At 42.4% G+C, this 13,988-nt stretch overlaps 1 protein-coding gene and 1 long non-coding RNA gene across 3 annotated transcripts in view; one reads left to right on the forward strand and one right to left on the reverse strand.

Moving 5' to 3' along the window:
- LOC126237519 (putative E3 ubiquitin-protein ligase UNKL) overlaps positions 1–2,692 on the reverse strand; it is a 303,009-nt gene extending 300,317 nt beyond the window's left edge. For both annotated transcript variants that reach the window (XM_049947690.1, XM_049947689.1), the window contains exons 1-3: positions 2,569–2,692; positions 2,261–2,470; positions 1,808–1,994 (exon numbers count right to left, since the gene is read on the reverse strand). In XM_049947690.1, coding sequence (XP_049803647.1) covers positions 1,808–1,994; positions 2,261–2,470; positions 2,569–2,627 — 456 coding nt within the window. In that variant the 5' untranslated portion in view covers positions 2,628–2,692. The remainder of the gene's footprint in view (positions 1–1,807; positions 1,995–2,260; positions 2,471–2,568) is intronic.
- Positions 2,693–2,753: 61 nt separating this feature from the next.
- Positions 2,754–13,988, forward strand: part of LOC126237521 (uncharacterized) — a 62,077-nt gene continuing 50,842 nt past the window's right edge. Inside the window, exon 1 of the long non-coding RNA XR_007545094.1 lies at positions 2,754–2,945. This is a non-coding gene — a long non-coding RNA (uncharacterized LOC126237521). The remainder of the gene's footprint in view (positions 2,946–13,988) is intronic.

Genomic DNA, 13,988 nt, shown 5'->3' on the forward strand with positions numbered 1-13,988 from the left:
CGGACTGAAGCACCTAGAACCGCAAGGAAACAGCAGTGTGGAACTAATCCAAACAGCAAATATGGACGAAACTCCTTTGACATTTGATGTGCAAGTAACAGAACCATTGCCATGAAAGATGATAAAACTGTAACTACAAAACAAGTGGACATGAGAAAATGCACTACACTGTGGTCTTTTCATGTTGTGTTGACTGGTCATTTTCAAGTGCAAAACAATGGCAAAACTTCTCAAATACCGGTTGAATGGATGAGGCTGGTATGAAATCATGGATTAACAGAGTATAGGAGAGAAAGACTTGTGCTTTATTGAAAAAAAAAAGTTCTCTTCTCACAGTAGATCAGTTTAGTAGTCATTCGAAAAATTCTTTGAAAGCGAAAAGATAAATTGAGACACAGAAATGTAGAGCTTGCTATTATTCTGAGAGGACTTACTTCACAACTGCGACCTCTTGATGAGTAAACCATTTAAAGTGCATATGGGAGAGGAATGGAACAATCAAACAATGGAATATCCGGGGGCAGCTGAAGCCAGTGGCTGTAGTCATTGATCGTGTATATACGTGTGCGTATGTGTATTTGTGTGTGTGTATTTTCCATGAAGCCCTTGTTGGCTGAAAGCTTACCTTCTGACAGTCCTTTTGCTGTGCCTATCTGCAACTCAACATCTCCACTATATGGTGAGCAGCAACTATTGTTTTCACAATATTGTTATATTCCATCCTGGATTTTCCATTCTTTGATATATTTTGTGTGTGTGTGTGTGTGTGTGTGTGTGTTGGGGGGGGGGGGGGGGGAAGAGTGATTCCACATAGTGTGAGAGAGCTCTTTGACTGTTCCTTAACAATGTACTTTAATGCATTGTGTTCTGTAATTATGTATGTTAAAATATAGCTTGCCTTATCCCTGCAATTTCGTGTTCAGAATTCCTTATTTCGCTGCACTAGCATTTGATGAACATATAGATTGGTAGAGCACTAAGCACAAGCAATTATTCAGTCACAACACTCAACATGCTTACTGAACTGTACTGTACAGGGGACACAGGTGGGTCCTAGAAGCATGGGAAGAAAATCTCAGGGCAAGTCTCCAGGCTGGTAGTGGGACTGCGCTCAACATTCAGTAAGCCTGATCATATGTTGTACTCAATCAGGATTCTATAAAAATCTGACAATTACCTAGACCTATGTTGTAACTGTTTAATAATCATCTAGAGATTTTTACTCAAAAAGAAAATACAGCTGACTCTTCTGAAGCTTAATTACATATGAGGAACGTAAATGAAAATGCTGTTCTTGGTTTCAGTGTGGAAGACCATTTATTTCCACCTGTCAATTTCAATTTGTAGAAATGTTGCAGTCTTGCTATTGATGTTTATTGACCCCATATATCTATTTACTGGAAGGGAGGAGGGGCGGCGTGTGGAGCAACTGCTTCACTCTCCTCCCCCTTTTACTAAATTAACGAACTAATGAGTCTGTAACTGTAGCTTAATTATCATACTGAAATCCTGTCCTGCTGTTTAAATGAGCAAGTGCTGATGAATAGTTCTTGCTCTAAGGATAGTAAGCCAGTTCCATAATTTACATTGAGATGAGATTTACTTTCATGATTTATTTATGCCAGCATAAATGGTACAGTATTAAGTGAAATTCTTCACAAAACTTCTGATTTGACAAATAATAACTGGTAATTGAAATGACAAGCTCAATCCCTAATAAATAATATTAAATCTATCAATGGGTTTGACAGTTAAAGTAAGCGTAAAAGTAAACAAAATGAATTGAGAACGGTGATAGGAAACTCACCTTAAGCTCATTAATATCGTACACTGGGGGCCTTAGGTCATGATTACCATGAGCAAACGCGCAATGTGGTCCGTTTTTCACACAAAATCCTCGTGAATCCGTATCATGAACGCACATACATGTCTTGTAATATCTCAGGTGATAGCGTCTTTCTGTATCACCTGCTGTGCGATGTAAAAACTGACAACTGAAAACAATAAATAATAATCGAGGATCACATTCTATGCAAATATGTATAGATCAATAACGTTTACTGTATTTTATCATGCAGGAAAGACAGAAACTGATCCGAAATGGTTGTTTATATTTTTAATGAAAAAGAACAACTAACAATTGTATAACGTAACGTGCTTAGATGAAATGCAAAGGCGTTACGTGATGGTCGACGAAATGCGTATAAAAATAAACAGGTATTTAAAGATTCAACTATAAAAACTACTGGTTTGAACTTACTCATCTCCTTCGGGGCACTGTCCTGTCGTTTCATCAAACTTCGTGCAGTAATTATCAGCACTATAATTAAAAGTTCCATCTCGTCTTCTAACGGGTCTCCTCCGCCGCTGATTCATAAAATGCCAATGAAAACAAGTGAAAGGTCTGTGTTGGGTACATTTATGTTGAAGAAACAATGGACACTGTTCCACACGAAACTCCTTCAAATATCTGTAAAAGGAAGAAAAATCATATTCATCCTTATCGGTGAACTTTTATAGTGCAAACGCCCTCCAGAAAACACTCGACACTTCAATCCCGGAACTTACGAGTAATGATTCGGCTTTTCTGTTGGAGTTGTCAACAAAGTTTTTGATTCAGACTGCATTTTGTGATGCTAACACACTGCGCATCATTACTGCGCACGGAACGCTGCGTCTGACAGGACGCGCTTATTGGTAAGTGTGTGTGGACTTCTCTTGCTACCCCATTGGAGTTTGAAGTCACGTGGAAGAGGCCAGATCGAAGAAATCAGTGGAATGGAGGCCGTTACGAAAGGGAATGTGAGACAAGAGAAAGAAAAGCTTGTGTTGGATGCTTTCGTAGATTCATACAGTACCTACGTGAAACGATTTATCAACCGCTAAACATCGAGGAACACGCCAGGCTGTTTACACCACAAAAAATTCTTACGGGGAAGTGTCAGGTAACGAGGATTATCAACTTGTGACAATGTTGCTTGATATTCTGATGAAACCAGTATCTAACACGACATTCAACCTCTGTATGAATAGAGCAAGTTTTAAATTTATCGTTCGCTACACATCTCGCAGTTTGAATTCTTTTGTTGCACATATTGAAGTTAAGGAGATTAATCACATAATCTTCAGTACTGTATTAAGAACGCGTCGTACAATTTTGCAAAAGTTGTGTGAATTCCAATATCCCGCTAGCCGTCAAACAATCACTAAAATGGTTATAATTGTAACAAATTGCGGATTTAGTGTCGTGTAACTCTCTTCGCCACTTACACCTTGCTGCTCTTTAGAGATACGTGGGGATTTTCTGCACAGTCCACCATACAAATATTCTAGTTATTCTCATCTGCCCATCTTAAAAAGTATATTCATAAGATTTCAAAGTGGTGCAGAGAAGACAACATGCATTAAATATTCGGAAATATAAAATTGTGTATGCCACAGAATGCAGAAACGTATCATAAGAATGCAATTTCAGTAAATCGTAGATGGATCGTGTGAACTTTTACAAATATCTGCGTGTTACAGTTCGTACAGATATGAAATGGAATGATGGCATACACACTTATGTGACCTAACCTAGAATATTCCTAAATTATGTATGGCCCGCACCAAATACGAATAATGCAAAATATTGACTGTAGGATTGCCCATGCAGCATCACGTAAATGCTGAAGAAACTGAAGGTTATATAGTAATGGTGGGAGTGATATATAATTTTGTTGTAAATAGCAGATAGCATTTATTCACTCTTACATAAGATACAGTAGGAAAGAGAGCCAACAACAGTGTAACCATGTCAACTGAAGCAAAAAAGAAGTGACATCCTGCTATATGGGGAACTTGCACTTGATTTGCCTGCCAGTTCCCGTGAAAATGTTTGGTGCAGGTGTGGGCTGCTCCTGTTCTACGGGTATCATTTCGGTGTCCTCTATTGGTGCCAAAGTTAAGCAAAACTGTAGGCCTATGTTGAAATGTCACCCTCCACAATGAAGTGCAATTTGATAGGCTGAGTAAGGAGTGTGCCGTCACAGCTGTACACAGGTTTGAGCCACACTGTTGAAACTGCCACCTGTTTGCAGATCTTGTCAATTTTGAAACTGTGGCTTATACTTGAGACTGCTCTGTAAAGTCCAGAGTAGAGTGAAAGAAGCAGTGGGCATATTGCATCACCCCTGAGCAACACCTGGAATGTTTTCTGGTGATCTTCGCACACGAATATCTTCAGGTCTCCATTTCGGGCAGCATTGGTAGGCTCAGTCCAGTTTCTGGCAGCTGTGTTTGTAGCTCGAGAATGACCAGCTCAGAACACTGGCTCAATTAATCCTCCTGGAATCCACAGCTGCTTGCCGTAGACTAACTGTACAGGAGAGTGTTGTATGTCTGCCTTCATTGTTCTCAATTCGAGTGTGACCAGGGGCAATGAGTGGTTAGGCCTACACATTAGGTTAGTTGCAGGCAGTTACACCACTCCACCATCCTGTTGCTGGTGGCAAGTACATCGGAGTGCGGGCTTGGTTGCAGACACACAGTAGTAACAGTTTGTGGGAAAACTGGCTTTTCAAATTGCCTCCCTCAGTCTGTGGTTACATTATGCGGAATGCCAAACCTGGAGAACTGTGAGTGCACTATTGCTGAACTGGCATGTATGTTCTTGATTGTGGCAACTTCTGGCCACCTGTTAAAACTATTGATCACTGTCAGTGAATAGCATCGTCCCAAAGAGTACAGCAACAGGTCCACAGTGTCCACTTGCATATGCAAACTCTTGCTGACAGTGTTAGAAATGGAGTGATCGGAACAAAGATGTACCTGCTGATCTTATTACACTGGCGTAAATAGACATGCACATGCTCGTACACAATAATCTTTTTGATTTCTGGGCCACGCATCATTGTCGGATACTAACTTATGTTGAACTCAGATTCCTGGGCGGGCCAGGTTATGCAGTGTGTCGAAAGCCTCACAGTGATGTTCTGGTACGTAGGGTTGCTGCACCCCAACCCCTTTGCTACATCACACCAAATTCTGTCCGGCAGATTTGGAGTTGATACACATCTGAGCTGCAGAGCTATTCATTGCTCTTGTGCAAGACTTGGTTGCTGGAAATGCGGACCGCTGCCCTACGCAGCTATAGGGGATATTACGAGAACTGTAGTGAGTATAATAGTGTGTCAGGTGGAGTTTGTGTATATCCTGAAATCAGTATGAACCTGTGCTCCTTCAAACCCCTCTGGAAGCTGTGGCTGTCAGGATAAGGACGATGCAGGAAATAACTGTCTGCAATGTATAAACTCCTCCGCATGGTGCAGTACCCCTGAACGCATTGGCTGCACTGATTGATCAACTCCCTAAACCTTTCCTGCTTTTGGGAGATTTTAATGCTCACAATCCTTTGTGGGGTGGCACTGCACTCAGGCCAAGGTAGAGGTGTCAAAAATTTACTGTCATGACTCGACCTCTGCCTCTTAAATACAGGTGCCACCACACATTTCAGTGTGGCACATGACATGTATTCGGCCATTGATCTCTCGGTTGGCATTCCTGGCCTTCTCCTATCTATCCAGTGGAGAGCACATGACCTGTATGGTAGTGACCATTTCCCTATCTTCCTGTCACTGCCCTGGCATCAAACCCACGGACACCTGCCCAGATGGGCTTTAAATAAGGTAGACGGGGAAGCCTTCACCTCTATTGTCACCATTGAATCTCCCCCACAAGGTAACATCAATGTGGTGGTTGAGCATGTAACTACAATGATCGTTTCTGCGGCAGAAAATGCGATCTCTCGTTCTCCCTACATGTTTTCATCTCGCCCCACCTTGTCTTTTTGCGGTGGACATTTTAATTTGTTGCAGAGTGGCTGGGTCATCCTCTTTTATTGTTGTTATCAGCTAGGCCAGTCCATCTGCTCTATGGTTTCAATGCCTTCTTCTACTTTTCCTTGTGGTGCATGTTTTCCTCATTTTTTGTTCATTCCATTCCTTTTCTTTTTAGGTGTGGTGTTGGGTGTTGTTGTGCCTTGAGCCTTGCTTGTCAGGGAAAAGGGCTGCTGACCCTGTAGTTTGGTCCCTTTACACCCCAAACCAACCAGCCAGTCTCTCAATGTGGTGGATTCTCTCTCTCTCTCTCTCTCTCTCTCTCTCTCTCTCTCTCCCCCCCCTCTCTCTTTTTTTTTGTGGGGGGGGGTGCCAGTCCTCGTCTTTGACACACATGTTGGTCACTACTCAACGCTCTTAAATTCCTCAGCAAAACCAATTGAGATGTGGACTGCTCTAGTCTCCTATGGCTTTACAAATCATTGGTCCTACCTAGATTACAAGAATCTCATACGTGACTCGGCATCACCTTCAACATTACAGGTGCACACAATTGTGAGGTACGACTGGCAACTGTAACCTTTCAGGCTAGCACCGTGATCAGCATCTTAGCAGAGGCAGGGGTTCCACTGTTGCGGTTTCTGCATCAACAACAGTTGATTGCTTTTGACTTATATATCCACTGCTCTCTGGAGTACCTGAACTCCCGTCTCCTCTCCCCAGGTACAGATATCCACCTCCCGCAACAGCTGCCCAGTTGTGAGGTTACAATCACCACCTACATCTGTTCCCTTTTTTTTTCTGAATTCCAGCTTACACTTGTACCATTTTTTCTCCAGGCCCACTGACGTTCCCCTCTGTCGTGCATCCCATGCACAGCTCTGTCTTGACATGTCATAACATCCGAAAGACTCGACCCTGACTGAGGCCCTCTGCCACCAATTCTTTTCCATTTTTGGTGTGTTTTGAGGTTCAGACATTGTCTATACTGATAGCTCGATGGTTGCCGCTCACACTGGCTTTCCTTACGTTCGTGCAGGATGTAATGAATTTCTCTCCTTGCCATATGACTGCAGTGTTTCACTGCAGAGTTAGTGGCCATCTCGTGTTCTTGAGCTTATCTGTTCTTACACTGGCGAGTCACTTCCTCATCTGTAGTGACTCCTTGAGTGGTTTACAAGTTCTTGACCAGTCGTAACCTTCACCATCCTTCATTTCTCAGTATCCAGAATTCCCTTTTTGCCCTTGAACAAAAGAATGGTCGGTGGTCTTTGCCTGGACCCCAGGTCACTTTAGGATCCTGGGGAATGAAATCGCTGACAGGCCAGCCAGATTGGCTACCGACAAGCCTCTTCTCAGGATCATTATTCCTGAACTGGACGTTCAGTTGGTATTATGCTGTCAGGTTCTAAGGATTTGGAATACGGAATGGCATACACTGACTTCGTCGAACAAACTACTGTATGGACCTCTCGCGAGGGCTCTGTTGTCTTTTGCCAGCACTGCGTTGGCCATACTCAACTGACTGTGGACATCTCCTCCGTCACAATGATCTGTCCCATTGTCATTGGGGTGCCCATCTGACAGTGGTCACAATTTTGCCAGACTGTCCTAACCTAGCCACGCAGCAGCGGACTCTTAATCTTCCTGACTGGCTAACCCCAGTGTTAGCAGATGATGCCTCAGCCATTGTCCCAGTTTTATGGATTATTCGTGAAGGGGTTTTTTATCACTCTCTCTAAGGGAGGGCACCTTAGCCTCATTGGCTCGTCAAGAGGTTGACAGGATGCCCTGTCATCTCCTTTCCCCCAACTGGACAATGGCTGTCCAAGCATGGTTGTCTGCTCCAGGCCGTGCTCTACCCTTCTTTTTCTCTTCTCCCTTCTTGCCTCTTCTGTTTGACTCGGTGTTATTCTTCTGTTTTCCTGTGCTTCTCTCGCCCTCTCTGTGTCGCAAGTCTCCTGTGTAATGTTGGGTGGGGTGCCTCCAGTAATTGGCAAGAGTTAAGGCCCCTGTCACACTTTCTGCCTTTGAGGGCCTGTGGCTGCTCCCGGATGGGGCACCTTGCCAGCCTTTCTTCCTTTGCTCTCTTACCTTCTTCCTTATCCTTTCCTGTAGGCTCTGTCGACCTACGGTGGACCTCGAAGTTTTCTTTCGTCAGGTTTCGTACACTAGACCCTTCTTCGGTGTGTAGTTTTGTCGATTCACCTGTTCCAGGTAGGACTGACTGTTGATATCTAAAAATATACGTACACACAGAATACATAAATATACCCTGGGGATAGGACAGGTACTCAGCCACAGCCGTTACGGAGGATTTAACTCAGAATTCCAAAAAGTTATTTTGGAAAACCATGTAAAACATTAATCAAAATGGCCGGACACAACCGACTCCATTTCCTGTATATGAGGTAAGTGTCACAGCAGCTGTACTGCCTCATTCAGTTGCTCCCTATTGTACAATGTTCTTTGATTACATACAACGTACTTGAGGTAACTCATCATATAAAACATAGCTTTGCTCTTCAGCACTGCATACACTAAGACGACCATTGGTGACTTCTGGACCACAAACTTGCCTCCATAGTCTGTGCATTAACTCCAGTCTGTTTGGAAAATGACTCGAGGCCCATAAGCATTTGACTGTGTTCCGCATGTCTGTACGTGTCTTACTTTACTTACCTTTGTCAACCTTCGACTGTGTTCCGCATGTCCGTACGTGTCTTAATTTACTTAACTTTGTCAACCTGAAAAACTGAACTGGCATCCTGCCAGTTGGTTGACTCGGGAGAATGGTAAGACATTACTGTTGTCACTAGGTCCTAACATACAATTGTCTCATAAAGCATCAAAATGTGACAGAATCCTGTTAACTGACAACTGGTATTTGTCCCTAAAAACTTTGTATTTGTTATAAAATCTCTAGATTTACATTGTCCAGTCACATTAATGTGATCACCTTAATACCGTATTTACTCGAATCTAAGCCGCACCCGAAAAATGAGACTCGAAATTGAGGAAAAAAAATTTTCCCGAATCTAACCCGCACCTGAAATTTGAGACTCCAGTAGGAGTTATGGTGTTTTATTGGTGAATATGTCATTTCTGTCACCACCAAACATAACTTTTTCTCCAAATCTTATACTAATTGTTCAAGAAGACTACTGCCTGAACTCTGAGCAATTTCAGAACTTGCCTGCATCTATAAGAAAACAGATAGGCATATTTTGCACGATGGTCTGGGCATGACAAAGGTTTGTGCTAGTGTTGCCAAGAATCCGCACAAACAAACAAAAGCAACATCGAGTGGACTGCTGTGCTGACACTCACAGAAACATTGTGTGATGAAACATGGATATTCCAATATGATCCTGAGACTAAAAGACAATCAGTGCCTTGGAAGAGCCCTCAATCTCCTAGGAAGAAGAAAGCACACGAGTAAATCAAAATTCAAAGCAATGATGATTGTTTACTCAATATTTCAGGGGTTATCTACATTGATTGGGTGCCTCAAGATCAGACTGTCAATCAAGCTGATGTAACTGTTCTGGAGACCCTCCATGAACATTTGCGACGAGGAGGAGACCAGATCTGTAGAAGAATCGCTTGTGGATTCTTTGTCAGGACAATACGCCTGCTCATAATGCGTTGTCTGTGTAGAGGGTTTTGGCGAAAACAACATTCCAGTAATGGAACATCCATTTTATTCGCCTGACATAGCATAATGTAACTTCTTTCTCTTCCAAAAACTGAAGTCTGCACTCAAAGGAACCAGGTTCGAGTCCGTGGACACAGTGAAGGAAAATGTGATGGGCCTCCTCAACAACATAACAGGAAAAGACTTGCAGCACTGCTTCCGGCAGTGGAAAATTCTCATGAAGCAGTCCAGGGTTGAGGGGAGTACAATGAAGGGGACAACATTTCTGTTGTGTAAGTTTTTTCAATAAAGAGTTAGGTCATGGATCCACAAAAACAAGCACTCTGGAAATAAAGTGAAGCTCGCATATTACTAGGTGCAGAAATTTGGTTGAAACCTGAAATTGATAGCAGTGAGATTTTTGAAGAAAATTTGAATGTTCATTGAAAGGACATGCTAATGGGAAATGCAGATGGTGCACCTCCTAATGTAACCAAAAGTTTTAGAGAAAAGTTCATTTTGCTTGTACCTAAGTTCCAAGTTATACTGTAATCATTGATGGTGACTAATTACCAAGCAGTCAAGTGGGGAAGTAAAAGATCTGTTAGTAGTGGGTGTGAAAAGACATCGTGTGAAGCAATACTAAATGCCTTCTCTGAAAACTACTGAGAACAGATAGCTAGGAACCCCACTACTGATGGAAATATATTAGATCTGATGGCAACAAACAGACCTGACGTCTTGGAGGAAGTCCACATTCTGAAGTTTATCAGTGACATTGAGGCAGTTGTAGCAACTAGGGAGATAAGCAATAGTGTCAATGAGGAACTTGAAATCTGTAGCTTAGGATAGACTAAATTGAAAAGGATAGGAGAAAATGGCACAACTATGGCTCAAGAATAGTTGATAATGCACCGGACAGCTATGTACCCAGTAGCACAGTTAGCTATGAGGCACATTCTCCTTGGTTTACATGCACTGTAAAGAAACCTCTAAAGGAACAGACTACTGCATGACAGGTATAAAACAAAGCATAGGGCTACAGAGGGAGATGGTGAATGAAACACATTTTGCCGTCAAGAGAAGAATGTGTAGAGCATTCAGTGACTATCATAGCAGAATGTTATTAAATGATGTTTCACAAAACCCAAAGAAATTCTATTTTTGTGTAAAGGCTCTCAATGGCCCAAAGTTAGTTTCCAGCTCATTTGAAAATGAGATAGGAACTGAAACTGAGGGCAGCAAAGCAAAAGTACAAATGCTTAACTCTGTTTAACTGTTCCTTTACAATAGAATTGCCCATAATTAATTCTCGTACCACTGAAAAGGTAAGTTAAATAAGTGTTGAGAAACAGGTGTAATTGTTAAAAATGAACAGCCTCAGCACACATCGTAATACCTATTAGATTCTATACTGTATTCTTCTAATTATAACCTATTGTAGATCCCTTGAACAAAAATACATGCCCAGTAGTTTGACAAAAGCAGATGTCAAACCCATTTATAAAAAGGGTACTAGAAGTGATCTCTAAAATTACCATCCAATATTCTGGAACCCCTTTCTTGCAGAATCTTAGAACATATTCTGATCTGAAACATAAAATGGTATCTTGAACATAACGGCCTCCAACATGCCAACCAGCATGGATTCCAAAAACATTGATAATGTAATACCCTACTTGCACTTTTCTCACATTACATCCGCATAGTTGTGGATTATGGCAGTCAGGTAGATACAGTGTTTCTAGAATTCTGAAACGCATTTGACTCAATACTAAATCTATGCTTATTGGCTAAAGTACAATGGCATGGGTTATCAAACGAAATTTGTTACTGGGTTGAGCATGTTTTGGTGTGGGGAGTCATTGTCAGATGTAGAAGTAATTCCAGGTATGCACCAGACAAGTGTGTTGGGACACCTGCATTTCGTGCTGTATATTAATGACCTTACAAACAATATTAAAATTAATCTTAGGCATTTTGCAGATTAGGCAGATATCTATAGTGAAATACGGCTGAAAGAAGCTGCTGAAATATTCAAACAGATCTTGATAGAATTTCAAAGTAGTGCAAAGATTGGCAACTGGCTTTAAATGTTGAGAAATGTAAAATTGTGCACTTCAGAGAACAAAAAAAGAGTATCCTGTGACTACAATATCAGTGAATAACAATTGGAATTGGTCAACTTAGACAAATACTTAGGTATAACACTTGCAGGGATATGAAATGGAATGATCATATAGCTTTGTCATGGGTAAAGCAAGTGATTGACTCCAGTGTATTGGTAGAATATTGGGAAATTGGCATAAGTCTACAAAGCTTACAAATCACTCACGTGATCCATTCTGGAATATTGTTAAAGAGTGTGTTCTCATACCAAAGGACTGACAGGAATATCGAATGTAAACAGAGGAGGACATTATGAAAGGTCAGGTTTGTATAGCGTGTGGGAGAGTGTCACAGAGGTGGCGAAGAAACTGAACCAGCAGACTGTCGAAGGTAAAAGTAAACTTTTCTGAGAAAGCCTACTTCCAATGTTTCAACAACAGACTTTAAATGATGAAATGAGTAGTGAGGAGAAGATTATATTAACTGCAGCACACATAGATGTACTCAATCAATCATTTTTCCTGTCCTTAGCAAGTGAATGGAATGGGAAGAAACCGTAATAACTGCTGAAATGGGAGATAATCCCTGTCATGCACTTCAGTGATTTGCAGAGTTTAGACGCAGATGTAGATATCGCATGAAAATATGCAAACTTACTGATTTGTATCTCCCTAAGATTTTCAGTCATTTGAAATGTAAATATGGCTAAACTAAGATGTTTAAGGAACATCAAAAATGATTATCATCATCCTATTTTAAATTCTCGTCAATGTGGAGCCCTAAAAGACAAGTTATTGTTTCTTCCCCAGGTGTTACACTTACTAGATGTGCATAAATGAATATTTTGTGTCTTTTTTTTGTTGTTGAAGGTGAGATAAATCACAAGAAATTACTCAACAATATTCTGATGAAAATTATTTACCAAATTTTCTGTTGCTGTTCATATGTGTGGATGACTACAACAGTAGTGTCATCTGCAAAATGAATTAATTCTGTTCATTTTATTTTAGATGGAAGAATGATAATAATCACGAGAAGCAATAGTGGGCCTAAGATAAAAATCTTGTGGGAACCTGCGGTTTTCCCCATTCGTAAAAATCTCCCCTGCTTGCACTGTGTGTGTAGACTCTACCCCACTCCACTCTACCTGGCTGGATTGCTGGGTCCCGTTCTACCAAAATGGCCAGTCTGCCTCTCATGTCGTCATGCATTCACAACTCTCTAAAGGGCAGGGGCGTGCTAGCCAGCAGTTCTGACACCACTTCTCTCCTGGGGATTGTTGTGGTGGGGCCGTCATGTACCCATTTGGTGGCAGCCCCAGGACAACATAGGGATTGCATTGCCGATGCCCGAGCTGTAAACTCCCCGTGTATGCCGAGGCGTAGATGCCCGTCTTCTCGGGGCATCGGGACTCCCGGCAATGACCGTCGTGCCAAGTGGTCTCTGCTGTGGCTGGGTGGTGCCTTTGGGGAGAGCACCTACTCAGAGTGGGTAGCATCAGGGCAGATGACTCGCAATGAAGCAGAGCAAGTCATCACTTGCCGGTGACCGAACGGCGCCAACAGTCTCTGAGAAGGGAAATATCGAATACAATGCTGTCAGGTACGATCGTAAATCGCTTCCCTTCCTCGCCACGCCGTGGGAAGAATGTAGGGCTGCAGAAAGAAGAGTGCCGTATTCGCCTCGCTATTTAGTCTGTAGCAGAATGGGTGGGGACTCCTTTTTACGTAAGAAGCGTCAGTTTTTTGTTGAACCTCTTGAGGATAAGTTTTGGGAAGCGACAGCACTGTCAAAGATGAGAAACGGTGCAGTATTGATTCAGACAGCATCCCCAGGCCTTACTCGCCTGCGACCAGCTGGGTGATATTACCGTTTCTGTCACTCCCCGTAAAAGCCTCGACACGGTGCAGGGGATTTTTTTCCATCGTGACCTCCTCTTGCAGTCTGACGACGAGCTCCACGCCGATGGCAGGACGTTCATTTCATCCGATGCGTTTACAGGGGACCCGGAGACAACAACCGGTGCCTTCATCTTGGCCTTTGAGGGTGATACTTTGCCTAAAAATTTCGAGGTGGTGGTTTACCGCTGTGATGTTAAAACCGTATGTCCCTCCCCCTATGCGGTGCTTTAAGTGCTGGAAATTTGGGCACATGTCTTCTTGCTCCATTTCTAGTGCCACACGTCTAGACTGCGGACGTCCACTGCATCCACGTACTCCGTGTGCACTTCCTCCCACTTGTATCGACAGTGGAGACCGCCACTCCCCCTGCTCACCAGACTGCACAGTACTCCAAAAGGAGTGGAAAATCGTGGAGTACAACACACTGGACCGGTTGACTTACCGAGAGGCTAAATGTAACCTCATTCAGCTGACGTCCACATATGCTGCAGCTACTTCGACATCACATAGTAATTAGATACACTT

Source organism: Schistocerca nitens, chromosome 2, assembly GCF_023898315.1.
Source record: "Schistocerca nitens isolate TAMUIC-IGC-003100 chromosome 2, iqSchNite1.1, whole genome shotgun sequence".
In the NCBI taxonomy this organism is placed as follows: Eukaryota; Metazoa; Arthropoda; class Insecta; order Orthoptera; family Acrididae; genus Schistocerca; species Schistocerca nitens.